This window comes from Papaver somniferum, chromosome 4 (assembly GCF_003573695.1).
Source record: "Papaver somniferum cultivar HN1 chromosome 4, ASM357369v1, whole genome shotgun sequence".
In the NCBI taxonomy this organism is placed as follows: domain Eukaryota; kingdom Viridiplantae; phylum Streptophyta; class Magnoliopsida; order Ranunculales; family Papaveraceae; genus Papaver; species Papaver somniferum.
The window spans coordinates 21,788,678-21,814,788 of record NC_039361.1 but is presented as its reverse complement, the minus strand read 5'-3'; the positions used below and the strand labels follow the sequence as shown (position 1 = coordinate 21,814,788).

The 26,111-nt window shown below is 37.0% G+C and overlaps 1 protein-coding gene and 1 long non-coding RNA gene across 2 annotated transcripts; both read left to right on the top strand.

Annotated features, from left to right (window-relative positions):
* The first annotated feature begins 4,185 nt into the window (after positions 1-4,185).
* Positions 4,186-6,062, top strand: LOC113273604. Its single transcript, XR_003322508.1, has 3 exons — positions 4,186-4,868; positions 4,972-5,159; positions 5,620-6,062. It is a non-coding gene; the product is annotated as an uncharacterized LOC113273604 (long non-coding RNA).
* Positions 6,063-22,710: 16,648 nt separating this feature from the next.
* Positions 22,711-25,270, top strand: LOC113273602 (potassium transporter 11-like). The gene is made up of 4 exons (XM_026523265.1): positions 22,711-23,038; positions 23,334-23,850; positions 24,403-24,547; positions 24,639-25,270. The coding sequence occupies exons 2-4, from the start codon at positions 23,779-23,781 to the stop codon at positions 24,836-24,838; spliced, it is 417 nt and encodes a 138-aa protein (XP_026379050.1). The 5' UTR covers positions 22,711-23,038; positions 23,334-23,778; the 3' UTR covers positions 24,839-25,270.
* Positions 25,271-26,111: the final 841 nt, after the last annotated feature.

The window sequence follows — 26,111 nt, the reverse complement described above, 5'->3', positions numbered from 1 at the left end:
TGAGGGGACGACTGCTGTTGAGGATTTTTAGGGTATTGATAGCCTTGATTGTTTTGATAGCTTTGAGTGGGTTGAGATGGTCCTCCTTGAATGGGTCCTTTAGACCATGAAAAATTGGGGTGGTTCCTCCATCCTGGGTTGTAGGTCTGTGAATAAGGGTTATGCTCTTGTTTTTGAAACATAGCATGTGCCTGTTCCAGCCTAGATTCTTGGAATGCATGCATTTCCGGACAATCACTGACCTGATGGTCAGAACCGTTACATATATCACAGATAGCCATTTCGACATGTTCACAGAAAGCAGTGGTAGAAGGTTTTACGTTTTTCTGAAGTTCTAACGCTTCTATTCTTCTTGCTAGTGCTGCCATTTTTGCATTTCCCTCAAAATCAGACTCAATTCTATGGACCTTATCTACAGGTGTAGTCTTTCTAGGTTCACGAATGGACTCCCACTGTTGAGTTTTTTCAGCAACTTCAATTAGGAAAGCCCAAGAGTCATCAGCACTTTTATCTGTGAAGAGTCCATTGCACATAGACTCTACAATTGTTCGGGTGGAGACATCTAAACCTTCATAAAAAATTTGCACAAGTCTCCATTTTTCAAAACCATGATGGGGACACTTAAGCAACAATTCATTGAATCTCTCAAGATATCTAGCTAAGGTTTCACCTTCTAATTGTACAAAGCTGTTCAAATTTTGACGAATTGTCGCAGTCTTGTGATTAGGGAAGAACTTTTTGAAAAACTCTTTTGTGAGGTTGTCCCATGTCCTAATTGACTGTGGATGTAAGGCATACAGCCATGACTTGGCCTTTTCCTTCAAAGAGAAAGGAAATAGTCTCAATTTTAGGGTTTCGTCAGACATCTGAGTGAAACGTATAGTTCCACAAATCTCCTCGAATTCTCTCATGTGATGGTAAGGGTTTTCGTTTTCAATTCCTCTAAACACGGGAAGCATTTGTATTGTGCTCGATTTTAGCTCATAATGACCAGTAGCTTCTGGTAAAACAATGCACGAGGGTTGGCTTGTCCTTGTGGGGTACATGTAATCCTTGAGACTACGGGGTTCTTCCATTATCTCAGGTTGGTCCGGTGTGTTTTCCTCAGAAGATGTGGGTATGTCAATTGGGTCTATTGGGTTGATTCTAATTAGTCGGTTTGATTGGTCTCTAAAGGTCACAATCATATCCTAATAAGATCATTAATCAATGAAATAACAACTAACAAGCCCACGGTCAATGAAAAAAACACAATGGGTTTTGGTTTTGATGGGTTTTGTTTTCACAATGGGTTTTGGTTTATAAAATGTAGAGCCCAAATTTTTGGTTTGAAAGGGTTAGAAACTTTGGCTTAAAATGGGTTTAGAAAATTTTTGGATTAATTGGGACAAAGCCCAACCAACTAAAAGGCTTTTGGTTCTTGGGTTCTTTGAAGAATTTTGGTGAGAAAAATCTTAACTCACGGCCCAACAGAATTTTGTTGCCTCTAAGCCCAACAGAATTGTTTTTGTAAGGTTAGGAGCCCAATGGATGGGATATAAACCTATAGTCCAAATTAAAGTGCAAGCCCACAAAAGAAAAGAAAAAATAACAAACAAATAATTACAAGCCCATAAAAGAAAGAGAAAAAGAAAAAGAAAAAGAAAAATTATTACAAGCCCAAATAGAAAATAAAGAAAAAGAAAAACTAAAATTATTACAAGCCCAAATATAAATACTTAAATACAAGCCCAAAGAAATTTAATGAGGCCCAGTTGGGTTAGCTCATGGGTTAGGCTTACTTGATTTTTGGAGGGAAGCCCAAATTTGGGCTTTTTATCCCTTTTTGTTGCACTAGCCCAGTTGGGCTTGGATCTTCCTTAGCAACCTTAATCAACAGCTCAGCAGAATTGCACCAGCAGCTTCACAGCAGCAGCAAGCAGGAGGGAGCAGCAACAACAGCAACAGCAGCTTCACAGCAACAACAACAGCAGCTTCACAGCAGCAGCAACAGTAGCAGCAAACAAGGAAGTTGCAGGTCAGGAACAAGCAAGATTAACAAGAAAGAAAACAGAAAACAAGCAAACCGCTACCGAGTCCCCGGCAGCGGCGCCAAAAACTTGGTAGCTCAAGGAATGAGACCTAAAAACTACAACCTATGTTTTACCTACAAGTATACAGGGTCTTGATGAAGATAGAATGTAAATAGAGGTTTGTCCACAGGGACTTGGAGGATTTGCTAAAGTTTTCTAAATTTCTAAAGTTATCTGAATTCAAAAGAAGGTACTAAGGTTTTTGATTCCACTACTTGACCCTAGGCTAAGGAAATTATGATGCAATGTATGTCTTGTTCTTTCATGAAAGACTACAATGAGGATTCTACTAACTATCCTAACCAAATTACCCCTAGCATCAGTTGTCTTTAATCAGCACAACTAATCACAGGCATTTAGCTCCTCTAGCTAGTTTAGCTTAAGGCAATCTCTCTAGTGGATTGAATTCTTGGCCAAAGACCTAGCTCCACTCCTAGTATCAGCTGTCTTCTAACAGCACAGGTGATCACAAGAAGGTAGCCCAAATGGCTAAGCATTCATCCTAAGGCAATTCAACTCAATAAAAGAACATACAAATACATTAACATTCCTAGCATATGATCAAGAGCTTCCTCTAAACCCTAGCAAGTGAATTAGAACATGGACATGCTTGTAATCATGATACTAACAGGTATAAACATGCTCCACATTACACAGCATACAATTCACATTCAACCTTTATGCATAAGAGAGATTCAACATGGATGAATTGAAAATGAATTTTGAAATTAATATTGAACTGCAAATATTGCTCACTGGCTAGCCCAGAGATGCCGAATTTCACAACCCCTAACACCCTTTTATAGTTACAACAAAAAAAATTCCAAAATCCCCAAATCAGTGAAATTAGGGTTCTGACAAAAAGTGAGATTAAATCACCTAATACATTGAAAACTACTCGAAAACTTTCACCCATGCCCCTAATTAGACGTACACTAACTTTCCCCCAAAAATCCCCAATTTATGAAATTAGGGTTTTACAAAAAATCCTTACCTAATCTCTGAAAACGACTGATAGCTCTCACCCATGCTTCCTTCTCGTCTGCTGATGCTACCCATGCCTTCGATTTATCCTCTAACCTCACCTATTTCATCAACTCCTAACCTAGAGTTCATGTGAGATGAAACGATTAGGAGGTGATGTTATAAGTGGCTAGAAAGGTAGGTCTTAGTTGTTAGAAGTGATGATGGCTCGAGTGGTGGTGGTTGAGTGATTTGTGGGTTATGGTGGTGGTGATGGAGACAGCGTCGCTGTTGCAGAAGAGGGGAAGAAGGAGATGGCTCGATGGATTTTGGCTAGGGTGTGTTTGTTTTAGGTATAGGGTATTTGGTTGTTTGGGTGTTGAGCAGACTCATCAAATCTCGATGTTTTGTGAGGGGAATCCGTAGGATGATAGGATGAGGGAAATATCCAACGATGTGATGTAAATAGATGTGGAGAGACCGTTGGATATGGAATACATCAAAACTGACGGTCCAAGATGGAGTTAGGTGTTGTAGTGTTTGACAGGAGCTTCAGACTTCGATGCACGACGATGAAGCGACCGTAGGATGCTGAGATGATCCAATCTGACGGCTGAAGATGAATGCGGGTATGTATATTGGTAATGGGTTTGGGTGAGGGTTTTGGGCCTTGGGTATGCCAAGCCCATATCTTCTTTAAGAACAATTCTTCCTCTTCAAGCCCACTTCTAGCCTTTTGGTCTTGTGCACAACATTCTTCGCGGCTTCCTTGTGTAATTCCACCCGGCTTTTCACTACTTTTCTGCTCTTTTCGCTCCGCTATTCATCCAAACTTTATTTATTACCTAAAAATGCAAAATTAATTAATAAAAATATTTATTCTTGAAAACAATGAAAATACAGAATATGGGATAAAATGTAGAATTAATGCACAATAGATGAGTTAAATGCCAAGAAAAATATATAGAAATGTGCACGTTTTAGCACTCATCAAATACTTACATCCAAATTGTTAGGAAAAAAATGAAATCGTCAAACTCTTTGATTCTCATCTAATTAAGGAAATCGTGTTACAAAAGAAAGTGGTGATTACTTCATTAAGGAAATTGTGTTACACTGTTAATATGGAAATCGTGTTAAAAGAGAAATCGGGCGTTTCCGATTATGTATATATATGCAATTCATAACATAAAAATCTTGATCAGGGTGGTAAGTTTACATCTTCTGCTTATTACGCCTATTCCTGTTCTCTTTTTCTTCTCAATGTTCTCATCATTTTTTTTCGTCGTCAATGTTATTCAATTACAGAGTTTTCATCTAAAACTAAATCATGGCATCCTTTGATCAACATAAACTCAAAGAGATTCAGAAAGAAATAACTAGGATCGCTAGGAGTTTGAGGCTTAATCTTTTGCTCTCAAAACCTTTCTATGTCGCATTACGATCCATTAGATTTAAACACAACAATATTTTCAAGTATACGGCTATACCCGTAACTGCTACATAATTCTAATTCATCAAGAAAAATATTATGTGTCTGTATTTTTCTTTGTATTTTTCGACTTTTCTTCTTCTCTGACGTAGTTCCTTAATTTAATTATGTTGGTTCTGGGTTGTTGATTTTTTTCAGGTTTGTTTTACATGTTCAATGTAGAATCAAAAACATATGCAACTTTTTTAGGGTTGTAGTAATCGCATTGATGTCCGTTAGGTATTAAGATTGATTTGTTTTTTTTTTCTATTTGTAATTTGATTGGTTAATGTAAAGCATATCTTCTTCATCATCTTATCAAGCAGGATGGAAAATTTTTAAGCCTTTGATCAACAAACAAGGTGCTTGGGTTGATAAATAATATTAAACTTATTTTTTTTCTTTGCTTTGCTATTGTTGATCATCTAACAGGTATATTTTTGTTTTTTTGAATTGTTGCCACAGATTGAAATCAACGCAGGGCAAGCTTTTTATACTTCTTAATTGGACTTTTACATTCTGTTTTGGTATGTCCAGTCGATCAAAGGCTTAGAAATTCTAGGATTTAGCAGAATCGAGTAACGTGTATATGTATCTTCGACGGTACTAATGTGGAGCACGCCTTTTAATCAAAATTTTGTTATATCCAGCAGGTGAGAGTTTCTTTGATCCAACTTAATCGTCCAATTTGTTTTGGTTTCTTGGTAACCAGAGAAACTACACGCACTAGATTTTTTACCTTTTCGTATTTAGTTCTAAATCAATTGGAGAGTAGACTCTATAACACAATTCTCCTTTAGATGATTAGCTTTTAATAAATTAGTTGCAAAACGTATGCTTAAGTGAAGGAAAATACTAAAATAGTGATCCCGGAATATTAAACCACCAACAGTGATCGATTTGATAGAGTATTTATGTACTGAAATTGCTAATGTTAATGGACTTAACTTTGAGGGTTCATTATGGTTTGGGTACCAAGAAATGGAAATTCCGTATGAAATTCAATGCTTAGTTTTGATTGAATCATTTGGAATCTTTTAATAATAAAGATCACGGGGGTTTGTATTTAACCATAAAAAAAATGGAAATCTTATGAAGTTTTTGTGTTTTTAGAATGAAGATTTTGCAATTGGATGAAGGTAAGAGTGAAGCAGAAGGTGACAACATTGGGTTGCAAGATGGGAGGAGAAAACCTATTATTTGAAATACATTCACAAGATGGCAGTATTCACAACTAGGAGGAGTTGGAAGAAAAAAAACCTCTTGATGATGTTAAAAGTGATTAATTGCGGCACACATTTTTTCGACCTCGAGTTGACAGCATCTGCACTCATGTGTTTCTCGAAACAAGCCTTAAAGATTCCAGGTATACTCAACGTTCAAAGTAATCCTTAAAGATTCCTGGTATACCTGCTATCAGAATCATTTCAGCACAACACCTGTACAGCTATACTACAATATGCATATGCAAACTTAGAAATTTTCAATTAAATTGATTAATCCTAAGAGAATTGTTTCATAAAAACATTGAAAGACTTGAAGATTTGATTAGATAACTCGGTATACAAAAATTATGTGGGTGTAGTTCAATTAGATAATCCCTGGCAACAGCTGTCGGTGCCTACATTATGCAAATTGCATTATTATGTTAGTAAATTGGGTGGTCTTTATGATACCAAAGGCAAAAAGGATGGGTGACTCATTTCATACGTTGTATAATCTCATGTTATTCAAGGAAGAAGGAGACTGATTGTTACCATTTAAAAGGAAAAACCCACTAAGAAGAAGAGTACATTCATCTTCATCAAGGTAAAACTGGAACGACTAAGGTAATTAAACAGAATTAAACTAGAACATAATATCTGGCTCGATACAACAAGTAATCATGGACTATTTACTTTTGTACCGTAACTGTTTTACTACTAGACATAATGTAGGTAATGAAGCCATTTTCTATCCTACTTCGTTATACAATATACAACTGAGATTTTGTTAGTTTGGACAGCTAGGATTATGCCGTGATGCGGAACAAAACTAACCCTTGCTTGACCATTAAGACGCTAACCTGTCCTGAGCACTATCCCTCAAAATGCATGCTTACAGGCCACTCAAAATTACAGAAAATAAAAACTATTACAATTTTCACCCTCATGTACCTTTTTATGCGAGGTTAGGAACCTTCTAATCCATGAACATTGCAAGTGTATATGTAAATCCAAGACCACGCACATAATGTCCTAATGCAAGAAAACTATGTAAAGTTATGAAAAAACTTTCATGAAATAATCTAATTTATAGAGAGTACGGAGAGATAAGAACAAACTATATCTATGACAAATGAAAATTGAAATTATGTGCATATCAGAAGGGAATGATATGGTGTCCAAAAAATCTTCAACAGTTGAGATGCAAAGTTAGCTAAAAACAAAATTCAGGTTCTCAAAGAGAGATTTCATTCAAGAAAAGCGATGTGGAGGGTTGCAATATAATAAAACAATTTTCGAGCAGCCCATTGACTGGGTACTAGGTGACAGTTTCAGAGAAGGAGATTATGAATGGTGTGTTTCTACTAGAATGCAAATGCAAATAAATACGCGAGCGTGCTTGGATTAATTAAAGCAACAAAAAAATACAACCAGATATTATTTAATTTATGTTATGTTATTGTCTATGTATATCTTATATGTTTTGGATTAAAAAACCAATAATATATGAAATATTTTACCATGGACAGAAGTTAAACAAAAGGAAAGAAAGGTAAATTCAAAAATTACTAATAAACAAAAGTCTGGCTAACTATTATAGAGGAATAATACGAAAAACTACAGATTTTAATCGTTGACGTGTAAAATGTAAATCCCATTAATTTGGATTTTCAAGAGAACATATATTGGCATATGCCCGGTGCGAAGCACGTGCACAAAATCTAATAGTTAATAAAAAGAACTTGGGTTTTACATTATTACCCACTGGTGTAAAAAGAAGTTTGCAACGCTGTATAAATGTTACAGCGTCACTGTTACAAAGTGGAAAAGGCTGAAAATAAACGATACAAGCCTCTGCTGTTGTAAAACAACGACAGTTGGGTGTTGAAATTAAGACTGCTGAAGAACGACGGACGCTGCGAGTCTGTTCTTCATGTTCTTCAGGTTCTTCAATGGCAGCAGCAGCAGCAGCACCAATTCTCTGTAACTTCTTTGTTTCGGCTCTCCTGGACTCCCAACTTTTCTAAAACTTTCCAACCCTTCTATGACTTGATCCAACTCTTATATAGTCTTTTAATCCCCAAAAATCTCTACTGAATCCGACTTTTTCTTTTCTTTTTCTTCTCTGCGCTGTTGAGAGAATATCTCTCTCTGATCTCCCTGTACGCGTTTATGAGCTATTCTATTGCCCCAAAATTCTCCCAAGACTTGAACAGGACCAAGTAGAGTTTTCTTTAGTGTAAAACTCTCCCAGAATCTCCTCAAAAAAATCTTTGAAACGTAAACAGAACCATACGTGTCCTATTTGGACTCTGATTTCTTCTCCCGGCTATTCCAGCCCAATGTGATCGATCAAAACACATGTACCAGCTCTGTTTAGTCCATTCACATCCAGCCCAACTGATTTTGGGGGTTGAATCTCTTTAGAAACCATCCATTAATCGAATCCAACTCTGCCAGTAAACATGCATGAAGTTTCCCGCCAAAACATTAATTTGAAAACGTGAAGAAATGTGATCTCCCCCTATCCAGTTCTGGTGTCCCTTTAGAAGCTGCCTGGAAATGGGTCACACCTTAGTAATTAGGTTACCCCTTATCCAAAATCAAGGGTCCGTATAGCAAGTGTCCTCTGGGGCATTTTCCGCACTTTTTTCGGGGTTCCTCCGGGGTATTTCTGGGATACTTCCGGTACACTTCTGAGGCGCTTCCGGTACGTTATCAACGGAGGTCCAAATGCCACATTTTTAGCCAAATTCGCCACAAGAGATTATTTTCCAACAACACCTACAAATACATAAAATAACCAAATAAGTACAATATCGAGTACTAACAATATATACAAATGAGCTATATTATACACATAAATGCGTCTATCAAATATCCCCGAACTTATTATTTTCTAGTCCCGAGCAAATAAAAAAAAACTACAAAATAAAATCCTAACTCACTGTCGCAGGCATCGTCGATTGCATTTAGCGTATGCAATAATCCTTTAAACCCCTAGGTGGCCCTAGTGGCCGAGTTATAGTCTCGGGAGGGCTTACCAGAGATATACCCACAAAACCTGTACTCCAGACCTTAGCTATCTACGCAGACCCTTGGAAGGCACTAAAGAATCTCCTTGGTTGGCATACTTATTGACTACAGGAAGAAGTACCCTGATGCGAAATTCCAATTGCTGTACACGAGTTTGCACTCAAGCATACTAAAATTCATATAAAGTGACAGAGCTCTACTCAGATAGTTGCACTATGGACATCATATTCGGAGTCAAAACTAATCGCATGGATAGATCAAGAAGATGGATATAGAAAAAACATGTATGGTTTTGATGTTTACTAAGTGAACGGCGTTTCCCATATCTGTCTGAAGGCCTCCGCCAAAATGAACCTATCCTAATGGATTGAGATACTAGTCTGACTAATATCAACACACTGGCATATACAAGGGTACCAGTGGTCGATAACCTAACTCTAGGTCAACACAACTGGCATATACAAGGGTACCAGTGGTCGACTTTATTGAATTTATTCCTTTTGGTCAAATGATCTGGTCTCAAATTTATTTTTTTTTGGTAACTACCATTTTTTTTTTCATTTTTTTTTTATCATCTCTTTTTCTTTTTCAACTTTTTTTTTTTCATGGTATCTCAATCACTCTAATTCACCCTAGCATTGGTAACAACTTGAATCGTGGGCCCCACCTATCACTTAGAGAAACATAGTTTAAAAACAAAATAAAATAAAAATAGAAGTGAAAAGGACTCAACGAGATATAGTGAAACTATCATGTTATTTCTAACACCTGAGCTTTGTGCTTTTATGAATAGACTCTTTAGATGTTTCCATCTAATCAGATTGGTTCCTCAAACTCCTACAATCAAAATGCTTCCATCCACTTAGATTAGTTAGTGCAATCCTCAATAGGCATAAATTTCTAGGATCTGGAGTTTATTTATTGCAAAAAGGTGACAAAAAGTGTTTCTTCCCCACCCCCAAACTTAAATCTTACATTTTCCTCAATGTTCTAAAGATGAAATTAAAAGCATGAACAAGGAGAAACTATTACCACTGGAGGGAAAAGAAATAAGGAAGGATATTACCGTATCACATGAACGCGGGAGCCTCCCAGTAAATGCTAAATTTATAGTCATTAGCTAGACATCAAATACCTCAAAAAGAATTTTCACCTTCCAAAGTCGTATACCAATAGTCGAAACAATTGTGGGTCCATAAGACCAAATAGAACTGCCACTAATAGGAGACAAATGGTCAAGATCAGAAAAATAAGCAGAAAGAGCACAACCTGATCTAAAGTTTCTCGCAAGACAACTGTATTTATCTGGAGTGCCCAATTGGGCTTCATATGAGTGTCTCGGCAAACAGATTCATCCGAAAAACGGGCCTCTAACATATGGATTTTTTCCTGGACTTTATCAGGCGGATCAGGTTGTGGAGTCTGAATACACTCAAGCGATACCTCAGATGCACTAGGCTTGAGTCCCAAGTTAGGGACTTCTATTGGGGATAATTGACAATCTCTACCCCCAAATTTAGGGTAATCACTATTCTCCGTAAGACCTTTAACTATGGCTTGAATTTCCGGATCCGGAGAGTATTTAAAATACTCTAGAGCTTCTTCTAGTTCACTACCCCCAAACTTAGAGTTTTGGGTGTCTCTAGATAAACTAGTCACAATATTCCTAATTTCTAGACCATCCGGTTCCTGAAAAAGGTCAATTGCTTTCTCTGAGTTATAATCAGGTGGTTCATCCTCTAAATTATTTTGAGGTATACTAGCTATAGGACTTATATGTTTCATATCCTCTATGGTCATCCCTAGAGTTTCCTTATTGTTTTGAAGCACGGTTACTGGCCTAATCTCATGATCACTATCCAAATTGGAAGTTATAGGCAAAATCTCAGATGGGCCTACAAATGCATAATTGGGGTCCAACTTAGGAAGATCTTTAGGCTATTCGAAATAAGGGCTTAAGGTAGATTCGGTAGCTAGTAATGGTTCAAACCTAGATTTCCATCTATCGGTATCTAACATAGGAATAGAATCCAACAGAGCATTTACTTGTTCAATGTTGCTATCATCGTCAAAATCCATGCTAAAACGGGCTAGACAACTCTCTAATGGATCTTCCGATTCGGTGTTTGGTACAGACTTCGGAACTAAGGTTCCTATCATGTTGACCTCTTCAATGCACGTGTCATCTAGCTCAGAATGTAGCTTATTGACATTAAAAATATTCAACTCAATAGTCATATTACCAAAAGATAGATTCATAATACCATTTCGACAGTTTATGATCGCATTAGACGTGGCTAAAAACGGGCGACCTAAAATCACTGGTATTTGGTTCTCTGGATCAGGGACAGGTTGGGTATCTAGGATAATAAAATCCACTGGATAAATAAACTTGTCAACCTCTATGAGAACATCCTCTATACACCACGAGGAACTTTAACGGACCTATCAGCTAACTGAAGTGTTATCTGGGTAGGTTTCATCTCACCAAGTCCTAGCTTGAGGTACACATGGTATGGAAGTAAGTTCACACTGGCTCCTAAGTCAAGCAACGCTTTCTCAACACGGTACTTACCTATTGTACAAGCAATGGTAGGGGACCCTGGGTCTTTATACTTAGGAGTAGTGGTATTCTGAATAATAGAACTCACATGACTAGCTATGAAGGCTTTCTTCTGGACACTGAGCTTACGCTTTCGCGTACACAAGTCCTTAAGGAACTTGGCATAAGAGGGAATCTGCCTAATTGCATCTAATAATGGAAGGTTGATATTAACCTGCTTAAAAACCTCCAATATATCATTAAAGTTGGACTCCCTCTTATTCGGAACTAGCAGCTGGGGAAACGGGGCTCTGGGAACAAAGTGAGGCTCAACATGACCCTCATTGGTCTCTTTAGAGACTCTATCAGTCTCCTCATTTTCTGGCTCATAAGGGTGAACTACAGCATGTTCACTTTCAGGTATGTCGACCTTATTATCAACTTTCTTTCCACTCCTAAGGGTCGTGACAGCATTCACATGATTGTACGATTTCTCTCCTCTAGGGTTAGGATCAGTATGACTAGGGAACCTTCCATCTTCTCTCTCACTTATAAACTTAGCTATTTGTCCTACTTGAAGTTCTAACTTGGCAAGACTCTGGGAAGTATTCTTCAATTCCTGCCTAGTTTCTTGTTGAAAGCTCATGTGGTTCTTTGATAGCATGTCATGGTTACTTACTAACATAGTGATAGCTTCCTCTAAGGTAGAGATCTTTTTCTCGGAAGTGTTCTGAAACTGGGTTTGACCTGAAGAGTTCTTAAAACCAAAACCTGGGGGAGGCTGAGAATTGCTAGACTGGCCTTGACTCTGGCCCTTAGACCAAGAGAAATTAGGATGGTTTCTCCAACCAGGGTTGTAGGTTTCTGAGTATGGGTCAAACTTCTGACGGTTCTCAAACCTAGCATTGTTATAGACAGCATGGGCTTGCTCTTCACTAACCTGACCTTCCCAAAATGAATTATCGGGCTCTATTCCACAACTAGAGACTTGAGAGGCTCTATTAGGTTCAACAAGGGACCTATTTTTAGTCTGACCCATTTCTAAAGCTTCTAACCTTCTGGATAAAGCAGCAAACTTAGCATCTGACGCAAAACTCGTATCTACCATATTGGTGCTACTTCTATTGACCAAGAGTCTTTTAGGGGGTTCAACACAAGATTCCCACTGTTGGGATTTTTCAGCGATAGCTCCTAAGAAGGTAAAAGCATCATCAGCATTTTTACTAGTGAACTCACCAGCGCACATAGATTCAACCATGGCTTTGGTCGAATAGTCTAAACCATCATAAATAATCTGTACAAGTTTCATATTATCAAATCCATGGTGAGGACACTGAGATAGGAGATCATTGAATCGCTCTAAAAACCTATAAAGAGACTCTCCCTCTTGTTGCACACTAGCACTAATTTTCTGCCTAACAGCTGCAGTTTTATGCTTAGGGTAGAATTTCATATAGAAGGCAGCGATAAGTTCCTGCCATGTTTCTATGGATTCAGATGGTTGTTGCCAGGTCTTGGCTTTATCTCTCAAGGAAAAGGGAAACATTTTAAGTTTCAAGACTTCATCAGTAAGGTCTTTTATTCTAATTGTCCCACAGATTTCCTCAAAGTCCCTAATATGGAAAAAGGGTTCTCATCATCTTTTCCTAAGAATATAGGGATCATCTGAAGAATACTAGGTTTTATCTCAAAATTAGCCGTAGTGGCTGGCAATTTAATGCATGAAGCTCGGTTGGTCCTAGTTGGGAACATGTAATCTTTCAAAGTTGCCATCGCTGGCACAACAGAGTACTAGGGGTACTTTTATCACTCAGAGATAAATTCTCAAAACTGAAGTTTCCAAAAACAGGGCTCTCCAAAGAAGAGTCTTCGAGCTCCCTGCTTAAATCAGAAGAACTACTAGGTTTTTCGCTAATCAATCGACCTAGAGTATCTCTTTTCCAAGCCCTATTAACAAAATCGAGCATACACTAAAAATTCAAAAAGAATAAAAACCTAACAATGAAGGTTCTAGCAATCACACAGCAGGCTGACTCGACTTTACCACAACAAACCTAAAGATTTCTAGCAAACAACAAGCATGATGGCTCCACTTAGATTGTTTCTAGACCAGCTTCTAATCCTTCGAAAGGGAATTCGTTACAATTTAAGCAAACCCCTCTGGAATCAATCCGAGTTAAAGTAAGTTGAATAGAGGCGAGGGAAGCTCAGTGGAGCTTTGATACCCAAAACCTCACCGATCCAATGCGGCGCAGTCACGCATTCAACTCGCAGAAACCGTCAAGAACTTCGAGGTGTGCTTAAAAGAGTAACCAATATTTTTCGAATGATTGTCCTGTTAAGCTCGATACCCTATAGGTCTCTTTCTAGTCCAAATTTTAGGCTTAGGTTCGCTTTAGGTTTCGTTTTCCTAAGGCGGGCAAGAAGGGAGCGGTGATGAAATCCGAACCCTTATCTTGTTTAGGCCAGGCCTTTCCCTTTACTAGGAATATAAAAACAGTCTGGTTCGTCCTCAAACAATTAGCACCTTAAGGAGTACAATAACTCGCTTGCAGGGGATTCACGAGTGTTTCGATTGGACTTACCTCCCGTACCAGACGGGGGATGAACCGTTGAAGTCGACTCGGGCCACGACTCCTATGTCATGTACGAACCCGAGGGGCCGAGACGATATCGTAATCGTCGTCCTTCCCTGCAAACAGTTTATATTTAAGGGTACCCTTCCGTAGGGTATAAAAAAAATAAAAATAAAATGTCCAAAGTTCACAGTCCAAAGTCCAAAAATAAAGTGCAAAAACAAAATCTCTTTTTTTTTTTTCTCTCTTTTACAAAATAAAGAAAATCTTCTTCTTTCGCTCCTTTAGCTTTGCTTTTCGCTCCCAAACTTTAAGTAAATCACCACAAGCTTTGGAAAAATGTCTTTCGCTCCAATCTTCAAAAATCTGCAAGGAAACAAAAAAAACCCAAAAACGTAAAGAAGAACAAAAATAATAATAAAAATAAAAATAAAAATAAAATAAATCTAAAAAAAATGCTACCTAAACACAAATCCGCGTCGGCGGCGCCAAAAATTGATGGATTTCAAATAGTGATTGTAGTTGAAGTGGTAAAACGGATTCGTATCAGACTTGTGAAGAAAACAATTTTTATAGATTTAAATTAAACAGGCAACTAAATAAAATAATTCAAAGTTTTGGAGAAAAATACCAAGACTAGGATTCCACCAATGACCATTTTAATAGTAAACTCTAAATAGTTCTTATGCAATTTTATCTTTAAAATCAATTCTAATATTTGCCTCAAATAAGTTTTTGAAGTAATAATTGTAATTAAAAAGTATAAAACATCAAAAGTTACTAAAACCCAGCATGCTTCATCAAGTCAATTCACAATTACTCAATAAAAACTATTAATTCAATTTTAATTCGTGCAAATAATCAAATAATAATATTGCAAATAAATATAAAAATTAGAATTATACCAATAAATTTTGTGCCAATGGCTTCCTCCGTCGTCTCGGCTAATGGGTTTAGCTCCTCATCCCAAAAACATAATCATAAGATGTATCCATGGCTTAATAATGTGTTTTTATTGATGAAAATGGTGTAAAAAGAAGTTTGCAACGCTGTATAAATGTTACAGCGTCACTGTTACAAAGTGGAAAAAGGATGAAAATAAACGATACAAGCCTCTGCTGTTGTAAAACAACGACAGTTGGGTGTTGAAATTAAGACTGCTGAAGAACGACGGAATCTGCGAGTCTGTTCTTCATGTTCTTCAGGTTCTTCAATGGCAGCAGCAGCAGCAACACCAATTCTCTGTAACTTCTTTGTTATGCAGTTGCATAATTTGTTATGCAGTAGAGAAAATGGTTGCATAATTCGTTATGCGTCTGCAGAATGTGTTATGCATCTTTTTTGGTGGCTGCATAATGGTTATGTATCAAGTTTTCAAAAAATTTGCCTAAAATGATGATCATCTCCAATTTTTTCGTGAAAAACAAAAATTTGATATTCTTGTTTGTACTCGTTGCGTAGCTCTCTTAAAAACATTTCCAACGATATAAAATTTATAAAATTCCAAGGCGCGGATTTTTAGATATGTTATATCCAAGTTGCGTTGCCAATTATACCCCTGATGCATAACCCGTCATGCGGACGTTTTTAATAATTTCAAATAATTATGGGTGTCAGGGTATCCAAAATTAATTGTGATCCTGACAATGAGAATATTATTTATTTTGGGTCTCCCCTAATTTTCCCTTTTACTTTTTTAGCGAGCTTTTGACACCGACTTTTTCCCTACTTGGGAAGTGGGAACCATCTAAGAGACAGTTCTACTTCTAATCGGAATTAGAAAAGTTTGACATCATAAAGTCAAAAAAAAAAAAAAAAAAAGAGAGGGGAGGGGGAGAAACCTCGGTATTTTGTAACATAAACCCATGTGTGATCAAGGATGACATCAACGTTCTAGACATGATTTTAACTGGTATGATAATGATCCTTAGGAAATGGTACGATTATTATCCTTAGGAAATGGTACGATTATGATCCTTAGGAAGAATAATTGTGGCCAGGGAGGATATAACACGAGTCACATGACACTTAAAAATGGGAATTCCAGGAGAGGACAGCATCGGTCCTGGTGGGGCATGGGCAAGTTGTTTCAGGACCGCTGTTGTGTTCCTGGGGAGTAGGGAAACGTTAAGGGGATGATCCTGCTGTAGCTCCAGTTTTTTTCTCCATCCTCCCTTGAGCATTTCCCTTAAAGACCGCAAAAGTTGTACCTTGAAATTCCCCGATTGGTAAGTCAAATTTCTTAAAAAAAGATGCGGGCTTCAGTTGAGGAGTGGGACTTCTGAAGGCGGGGTTCTTCTGAATCAACCTTGATATTATAGATTGTCGTTGTTGATCAAGTTTCACACGTATTTCTGACATCCCTTGAACAGAAGTACTTTCATGATTTCATCACTACAGATGATCCGGAGTTCTACTTCCACCGGTCAGAGGGGTAGCAGCAGGCCCAACCACTAACTAAGACATTGCTCAGACTTGCACTTTCTCAACAAAGGATAAACTTCCGCATATCTGTATTTTCAAATGATGTTTGTAGTTGTAGTGGTAAACAGGTTCTTTTCAGACTTGTCAAGGTAACAAAATTTCTAGATTTAAATAAATTTAGGAAAAATAGCAAACTGAAGTAAAATTTTATGGAGAAATAGGGGTTAAGATTCCACCAATCAACAATACTTATGTGATCTAATATTTTTTTACTATGCAATTTAAATAATTGGGTTGATTCTAAATATTGCCAAGAGCAGATTTTCCAAATATCAAATGTTAATCACAAGTATAATGCATCAAGAGTCTAAAACTAAGCATGCATTATCAAGGGAAAACACAGTTGATTAATAAAAACCATTTAAATCATTTTTATCAATGCAATTAATCATATAAAAATATTGCATAAATTAATAAAATAGAGATTACCACATAATTATTGTGAGAATGGCTTCCTCTGTCACCCCTGGGATTGGGTTTAGCTCCTCATCTCAAAAACACACTCACAAGATGTATTCATGGCTAAATAAGTGTTTTTATTGATGAAAATAATTGATAATTGAAGTTTGTAACGCTGTTATACTGTTGCAGCGTCACTGTTACAAAGGGGTAGTGCTGAAAATAATCGATACAACACAAGTGCTGTATAACAACGACACAGAGAGTTCGCTGTTTGCACTGTTGAAGAACGACACTTCGGTACTGCTGTAATGAAGAACACGGGATACTGCTGTTTAAGACTGTTAAAGAACGACTGACTCTGAGAGTCTGTTCTTCGTGTTCTTGAAGGTCTTCAATGGCTGGCAGCAGCAGCAACAAAATCTCTCTGTAACTCGATTCTCTCGTCTCTCGACCTCTAAACTCTCTCCAAAACTTTTCTAAAACTTTCCCACCCTTCTATGACTTGAACCAACTCTTATATAGTCTTTTAATCCCCAAAAATCTCTACTGAATCCGACTTTTTCTTTTCTTTTTCTTCTCTGCGCTGTTGAGAGAATATCTCTCTCTGATCTCCCTGTACGCGTTTATGAGCTATTCTATTGCCCCAAAACTCTCCCAAGACTTGAACAGGACCAAGTAGAGTTTTCTTTAGCGTAAAACTCTCCCAGAATCTCCTCAAAAAAATCTTTGAAACGTAAACAGAACCATACGTGTCCTATTTGGACTCTGATTTCTTCTCCCGGCTATTCCAGCCCAATGTGATCGATCAAAACACATGTACCAGCTCTGTTTAGTCCATTCACATCCAGCCCAACTGATTTTGGGGGTTGAATCTCTTTAGAAACCGTCCATTAATCGAATCCAACTCTGCCAGTAAACATGCATGAAGTTTCCCGCCAAAACATTAATTTGAAAACGTGAAGAAATGTGATCTCCCCCTATCCAGTTCTGGTGTCCCTTTAGCAGCTGCCTGGAAATGGGTCACCCCTTAGTAATTAGGTTACCCCTTATCCAAAATCAAGGGTCCGTATAGCAAGTGTCCTCTGGGGCATTTTCCGCACTTTTTTCGGGGTTCCTCCGGGGTATTTCTGGGATACTTCCGGTACACTTCTGAGGCGCTTCCGGTACGTTATCAACGGACGTCCAAATGCCACATTTTTAGCCAAATTCGCCGTAAGAGATTATTTTCCAAAAACACCTACAAATACATAAAATAACCAAATAAGTACAATATCGAGTACTAACAATATATACAAATGAGCTATATTATACACATAAATGCGTCTATCATATCCCAATTCACCTAACGCTGCACCCAACGTTCTCTTTTTTTTTCATCCGTATTAACCTTCACAGATTCTTTAACTAGCTCCTTAGTTGGTTTCTCTTTCTTTTCTTTTCTGAATCTGCAACCACTATATGAGGTTGGATGAACCACAGAGTCTTTCGATGCCTTTTCTTCAACCAGCTTTCCGGCATGAGTTTTAGGCTTAGCAACATTACTCGAGGAATTTACTCTCCTACTACGTCGCATTATTATTTTTCCGTCTGGTACATGGATATTGAAAAACATTTGCCAATTGGTGGAAGAAAACATATGCGCTATCAAAAAATCATTATACATATAGACGTATGTACAGGTCACATTGATATGTGCGGTCACAGCACATATCCAACGTACAAGTCCAAGACTGATATAGTCCAAGTCCGTTGCACCTATCAAGCCTGATGACTAGAAGAAGAAGTCTGTATATATTCAAGTCCTCCGACTAATAAGAAGATATTTGTTGTAACAAGTTATTTTGAATCTCCAGCAATGTCGTACAGTTTGTTTACTTAGATTTAGAATTCTTCTCTTGTAAATCATATATATACTGAATGAAAACTAATCTGCTCATCATTGTGAGACAGAGAATTATCCTAACTTAGAATTTTGATGGTATCAGCTTAATCCATCCTAGGACCTAAATATATCTCTTCCGCATCTATCAAACTCTGATCAAACACCTAAATATATCAGCTGATCAAACACCTCCTCAAAGTCCTATCAATCATGAAACTCAAATCAATACTGAAACCCAAACCAATTCTTCAGGGAACATTCGAATTCTATACCCTTACGTGATACACCCAAGTGATAATCCTGCTACAGTTTTATCTTCTCCTCTTTTGCAAGGTGATAATTACGGTTCCTGGGTTAGGGGAATAACCAAATCTCTTAATGCTAAGGGTAACCTTGGCTTCGGGGATGGTTTGTTGCGTCCACCTAAGGATGAACTGCAGTATCAATGTTGGAAAAGGTGTGACGATCTCGTTGGAAGTTGGTTACTGAATTCCTGTCAACCTGATATTCAAGCAAGTTGTCTTTATGCTCCGTCATCTCATGCAATCCGGAAGGATCTCCAGGTGAGGTTCTGTATATCTAATGCACCTATTCTTTTTCGTCTTAAGTCTGCTATAGCTGCTATTAGACAAGAATCGATGTCCGTCTCTATGTATTACACAAGATGAAAGTTTAGGATCTCTAGTAATTTTTGAAAGTTTAAGGTTAGTTGTAATTTACAAATAGTAGTTTCATATGAATACAGTAATTTACTCAGTTCAATACTTTAATTATCTTAAATTTGATTAATTACTTTTTGATTTTCCTAAATTGGGGATTTATTTGTCTTTAGAAATTCAAATCCGAACGATTTTTCCAAATTGGGGGATGGGGTTTGTTGATTACATGTACCAACAGTTGTGGATCCTAAAGGTATTCCCAAATTAGGGAGTTGGTTAGCTTATGATTTTTCCTAATTGAGGATTTTAGTATCAAAAGTTAGGGATTCAGATCTTAGGTATCATTTCAAAGTAAGTTCTTTAGTTAATAAAAGGAAGAGTTATGGTGATATTGTTAATATGTGATTTGAATTGAATAAATGTGCAGTAGTAGATATTGTGCTGTATTGCTAATGAAATTGACATCATTTAGTATGTATTTTTGTATGTACCTTTAGCTAAAGCATTTTAACCACTAATAAAGGAAGTTTCAGTAAACAATGACATCATTTTAAACTTGCTGATTTAAGCAAATAGTTTGATATTTTACCTGGTACAACTGTCTTGTTGTAGATAAATATATTAAATGGTGCTTTACATCAATTTCGAGTAAAAGATGGGCATAAAGAAATATTTCAAAAGATGCGCACCTACCCATCTGTCTTCGCCTTCAAAAAAAATCTTGCGGTAGCAAGGAGCTTGATACACCTACATCATCTTCACAAATAGGTACCACTACCAGTAGAACAACAGAAAGTGCTAATGATATCCCAGTTATAGTAATTGAGCCAGAGCAATCATCACATCCAGATAGAAATGGTAACAATTCAATAGATAGAAGAGATATTAATTTTGGAAATCTTCATGCCGATCCGGGGCTCCGCATACAAATATCAGAATATCATCCAAATGATCAAGACCAAGTTCGAATGACATATTTGCATATGGATCCTTGTCAACCTAGAAATCATACATTTCCCTCTCAAAAGAAGGGAAATGACAATTCAAGAAGGTTTAATCCCCTGTGGTTCAATGATTATGATTGGTTAGAGTATAGCATAGCAAAAGATAAAGTTTTTTGTCTGTGTTGTTATTTGTTCAAGTCAAAAAGTGCTGATAACTTTGTTAAGGGTGGATTCTCAAGTTGGAAGAGGAAAGAGAGGTTACATCATGGAAAATGCACCAGCAAATTGGAAAATGACTTCTTCGGACATTCAAAAAGATATTACAAGTGCTATTTCATATGAGATCATCTCGGCAATTATGAGTGATATAGGGGATTCAAAATTTTCTATTCTTGTTGACGAGTCAAAAGATATTTCTAACAAGGAACAAATGGCTATTGTTTTACGGTATGTGAAAGAAGGAAATGTTATTGAGCGTTTTGTTGGAATTGAGCATGTAACTTCTACCACAACTCTCTGTCTCAAAGAAACAATCGACAACTTCTTTTCTTAGCATGGGTTGTGTATTTCAATGTTGCGAGGACAAGGATTTGACAGAGCTAACAACATGCGAGGTGAGTACAATGGCCTGAAACAACTTATTTTGAATGAGAATGCTTCTGCATATTATATTAATTGCTTCGCACACCAATTACAGTTAGCCATTGTAGTTGTAGCAACACGTAACCTAGAAATAAATGACTTATTTTCTTTAGCTGCTTGTGTTACAAATGTTGTTGGAGGATCACCCAAGCGGCTTGAGATTCTTAGAAAAATTCAAGGTGCTGAATTATATGAATCCCTTAGTAACAGTGAGATTGAAACTGGAGGATCACCAAACGGCTTGAGATTCTTAGAAAAATTCAAGGTGTTGAATTATATGAAGCCCTTAGTAACAGTGAGATTGAAACTGGGTCAGGCTTAAACCAAGTGTCTAATTTAAAATGTGCTACGGATACAAGGTGGGGTTCATACCATAATACGTTGATTAGCTTGATTTATTTATATTCTCCTGTTATGGGCGTGCTTAGGGAAGTATCAAAAGACCTGACATCTGACAAGAGGTATGAAGAACTTGGTCTTGTAAAAACAATGAAATTATACAGTTTTGTTTTTCATATTCATTTGATGAGAAAGATTATGGGAATCACAAGTGACCTTTCCGAAGCGCTACAGAGGAAAAATCAAGATATTGTGAATGCAGTGAAATTGGTTAGTATTTGCAAGAAACGTCTGCAAGAAATGAGGGATGAAGGTTGGGATTCTTTACTTGTTCAAGTTTCTTCATTTTGTGCGCAACATGGTATAAAGGTCATTAATATGGATGATGAAAACTTACTTTTAGATAAAGATAGACCAAAACGTAATACTCCGAAGATTACTAACATGTATGTCTATCGTGTTGAAATATATTATGCCGTTATAGATATGCAACTCAAAGAATTGAATAATCGCTTCACGGAAACAACTACTGAGCTTCTTCTTTGTGTCCGAGTAACTTGTTTTCTTTATTTGATAAGGACAAATTGATGCGTCTTGCACAGTTTTATCCAAGAGACTTTTCTGCAGTTGATCTTGCACGACTTGATGATCAACTAGAAAATTATATTCGGGATATGAGAACAAGTACTGAGTTTTCTGGGCTAAATGGAATAACAGATCTTGCTAAGAAGATGGTAAAAACAAAGAAAGACATAGCATATCCGTTGATTTATTTACTTTTAACTTTATCATTGATCTTACCGGTTGCTACGGCTAGTATTGAGAGACTATTTTCAGCTATGAATATTGAAGACTCGATTACGTAATCGGATGGGGGAAGAATGGTTGAATGATTGTTTACTTGCATATGTGGAGAGGGCAATTCTCGATCTCATTACTGATGAAATGATTATGAAACGGCTTCATAAGATGAAAAATCGTAAAGGTCAGCTTCCGAAGACATGACTTCCTAGTACCGTGGATGCCTAGTTGGTAACAATATTAATATTTATATATATTGAGAGCCTATTTTCATCTATGAAAATATTAAAGACTCGAGTACGTAATCGGATGGGGGCGAATGGTTGAATGATTGTTTACTTGCACATATGGAGAGGGCAATTCTCGATCTCATTACTGATGAAATGATTATGGAACGGCTTCATAAGATGAAAAATCATAAAGGTCAGCTTTCGAAGACGTGGCTTCCTAGTACCGTGGCTTCCTAGTTGGTAACAATATTAATATTTATATATAAATGTAATGAAAAATCATATCTTTTGTTATATCTTTTGTGTAGAAGTTTTTTGCTTTTATAACTCTTTGTCGCCACCGTTAATTGGGATAACAGTTTACTGGGAGGATATCAAAATCCATGTCACATAAACTAAAAAAAATACTCTGTTTATGTAATTTGGCTCTCCCATTGCCAATGTCGGAGACTAGCACCAAATTTGCATGTCCTACTTCGCTAACCTCATTCATTCATTGTGAACGAGTATATAAAGGTGAGGATATCATCCGATGCACGCATTTCAGCACGTGATTACAGACTCGCATTTTTCCCTTTCTTCTTTCAAAATTCAAATATTTGTTTTCACAGTTTCATAAAATGAGGTAGAATTTGAGATAATCAAACAAATTGTTCACCAATTTCATTTTAATACAATCAAACAAACAAATCACCAGTTCAAACTTCTTCCAACACGCCATTAAATCGATGGGTCGATCAAAATTCAGTTTCCTTTTCAAAATAGGAAAAAACAGAAAATTTCTCATACGGTAATGTTCTTCACTTCTATGTCTATTTATATTTTTCTCTACTCTGATTTTTATGAGATTTTGTTGTTTCTGATATGGCTTTGATTTTATCATGGGATGGGTTTGTTGGAATTGTAATTTGTAGCCATAATTTGAATTTATTGGAGTAACCTCAATTGAATCTGATATTCAGTCCTATGCTTTTATGTCATTATGTGAAATTCGTAAGTGCGGATGAAGTGTTCGATAATTTGTTTGGAAGAAAGAATTTTTGTTTTAGTGGTAGTTTGCATTTACTGATAATTTGAAACTTCAGAATTATAATACTGATGCAGGTGAAAAAGAGAAAGAGGATGATGCTGAAAAGATTGCTGAAGGTGTCCATGGAAGTGCTTCTATAACGGACTAAAGCCCGAGTTGGAAGCTGGTTCACTAGCCAAGGCGGAGGAAGTGTGGTCGATGAAGGCGCTGATGGAGTTGAATCTGTAGCCAGCTTTGGAGAAAATGGTTTCACTTATCCTAAAGATATTTAACTTCAACACTTCTACTCATCATTTAGTTTACACTAGTTTCATGCAATTAGGTTCAAACTTCAAGAATTCAAGTTAATGATAAGAGAGTTCTGTTTGCTCACCAGGGTTTAACGGACATGTTGAGTAGTCATACCATGATTGGTGCCAAGATAATGGGAGAATTAGTGATAAACCACTTCAAAATGCATGGAAGGAAATATTTTCAAATGAAATGCACAATTGAGTATCATGTGGCAAGAGTATGTTAAGAAACTAGATTGGCATCCATTTAAAGTTGTAGTTGAAGATGGAGAGTCCCGAGTAAGTTGTTTTTATTTTCTTCCTCAATTTTATGGTTATGACTGCTTATTTGTCACTCCCATGGTGCTTCATGGATATAAAGGTTCAAAGATACACTCACATAGTACAAAAATGAAATATTGTTCGAGCTATCAAAAATCATTCTTGCCATCCTCTAGTATTATTTCATCTAGAGAAAATATCAGTAGTTTCTCCCATTATGATTGATGCAGTCATATATTCTCTTACTCTTAATCCACTCATCAAGTATGTCATTGTTATGATAAGGGCAAACGACAATGGTCAAGGTAAACATCCCTGTAGTGTATCCCTGTGACTGTTTTTTTTCTCTCCAAAAGAGTCCGAGTTGAATGCTCTTGATATAACTTGGATGAGCAATAACTTTTCTCCGTTTGGAAAGATGGGTAATAGTCTTGGTTTTCTTCTATGAAGATGCAGTGGTAGTTGTTTCAATCGGTTGTCATATCAGTTGATTTGTTCAGCATGCAGCATTATGGAACAGGTGTAGTTGGATGACCCTTTGCTCCAATTGTCCTTCTTTGGTTTCTTTAGATTTTGGAGGCATCGGCACTTTTAGTATATGGAAATATGATAGCTCAGTTGAGTAGTTCTGAGAGCTTTCTATCCAGTTTTGTGCATAGATATCTCATACGAGGAGGTTGCAGATCCCTTGGAGGAATCATGCTTAGCATTATTGGTACATCAACCATAACTATTCTTCGCATATTTTGGTATTTGTTACAGGTAAAAACCCATAGGATTTTGATAATACCACGTAATCCTTGCAGGGACAGAAGCTCTATCCGCTGACCTAGGCCATTTTCCTGTATCGGCTGTTCAACTAGCTTTCACAATGTTCGTGTTTCCTTGCGTTTTATTGCCTTTGCAGGACAATCTGCTAACATCATCAAAAATCAGTGTCATGTGGTTGATGCATTCTACGTTCTATACCATGTCTCTCCCGAACTCCTGCATTGGAATTTCGTAAGGAATTACCTGCTGCAAGTTAAGTTCTTATCTGATTAACATCTCGTATGGTAAAATTTCAGATAACATATACTGGCCAGTGTTTGTTATCGCAATAAGAGCAGCTATTGTTCCAACTGACGTCACATATCCGCGGAACTAAGTATTAATGAACATGGAAATGGTCAGCTTCGTCAGTTCCCCCCACTCACCCACCCACCCACTGCGCGGTGATCTAGTTTGAATGTCAATATTGGTTCTCTTTGTTTATCAGGTCAGTTCTTTCGTTGTTTTTTTCCTTAAATTTTTAGTTTTTCTGGTGTGTCTACTGGATTTTAGGTTCTTGATTACTGATTTCTCTCCAAATAAGTAGATTTTTTCTGGGTTGCTTATGGGTTTCTGTAATTAAGTAGTTTGAATGAAACTTCAATTGAATTTGAATCCTGTGCCTTGATTGATTAGTTTGTAGAAGGTAATGAAGTACAAATTTTGTGAATTAGAAATCCTGTTATATAGAATTTAGGTCTCTCAGGGCATCGTTTTTTGATCTTCAAGTTGAGGGTTATGAATGTTGTAGGTATTTGCCTCCATTTTACTCGTATATCTACACTTGAGAGAATCTTGGGAATTGTGTTTTCCTTCAGATATCTGCATTTCTAGGATATGAGTGTCTTTGCATCTTAGTTCTTTCCTTTATGGGTTCTGTGATTTTGTTCTATGATATGACTGTTCATAACCATTTTTAAGATGGGATGAAATCTGTCATGGTGTTGATTTCCTTGAAGAAATATATTGTTTGAGATAATCAAAACAGTTCTGTAACTCGTGTATTCAAAAATCTAAGTTTGGATAATTCTCTGTCTCACAATGATGAGCAGATTAGTTTTCATTCAGTATATATATGATTTACAAGAGAAGAATTCTAAACCTAAGTAAACAAACTGTACGACATTGCTGGAGATTCAAAATAACTTGTTACAACAAATATCTTCTTATTAGTCGGAGGACTTGAATATGTACATACTTCTTCTTCTAGTCATCAGGCTTGATAGGTGCAACGGATTTGGACTATATCAGTCTTGGACTTGTACGTTGGATATGTGCTGTGACCGCACATATCAATGTGACCTGTACATACGTCTTATACCCCCCTCAAGTTGGTGCCGGAGGAGAGTCAGGACGAAGGCCCAACTTGCTGGACAAACGTCGAAAATGATCCACGCCTAGAGGTTTAGTAAAAAGGTCAGCCAATTGATCAGCGACGGAATATGAGTTGGTTTGATGAGACCAGACAA

Bases quoted from the DNA above. Each gene is read 5' to 3' on its own strand.
- LOC113273602 (XM_026523265.1), top strand. From the start codon at position 23,779: ATGTGGCAAGAGTATGTTAAGAAACTAGATTGGCATCCATTTAAAGTT. The intron at 23,851-24,402 runs GTAAGTTGTTTT...TGGTTTCTTTAG, and splicing joins TTGAAGATGGAGAGTCCCGA to ATTTTGGAGGCATCGGCACT. The intron at 24,548-24,638 runs GTACATCAACCA...TAATCCTTGCAG, and splicing joins AATCATGCTTAGCATTATTG to GGACAGAAGCTCTATCCGCT.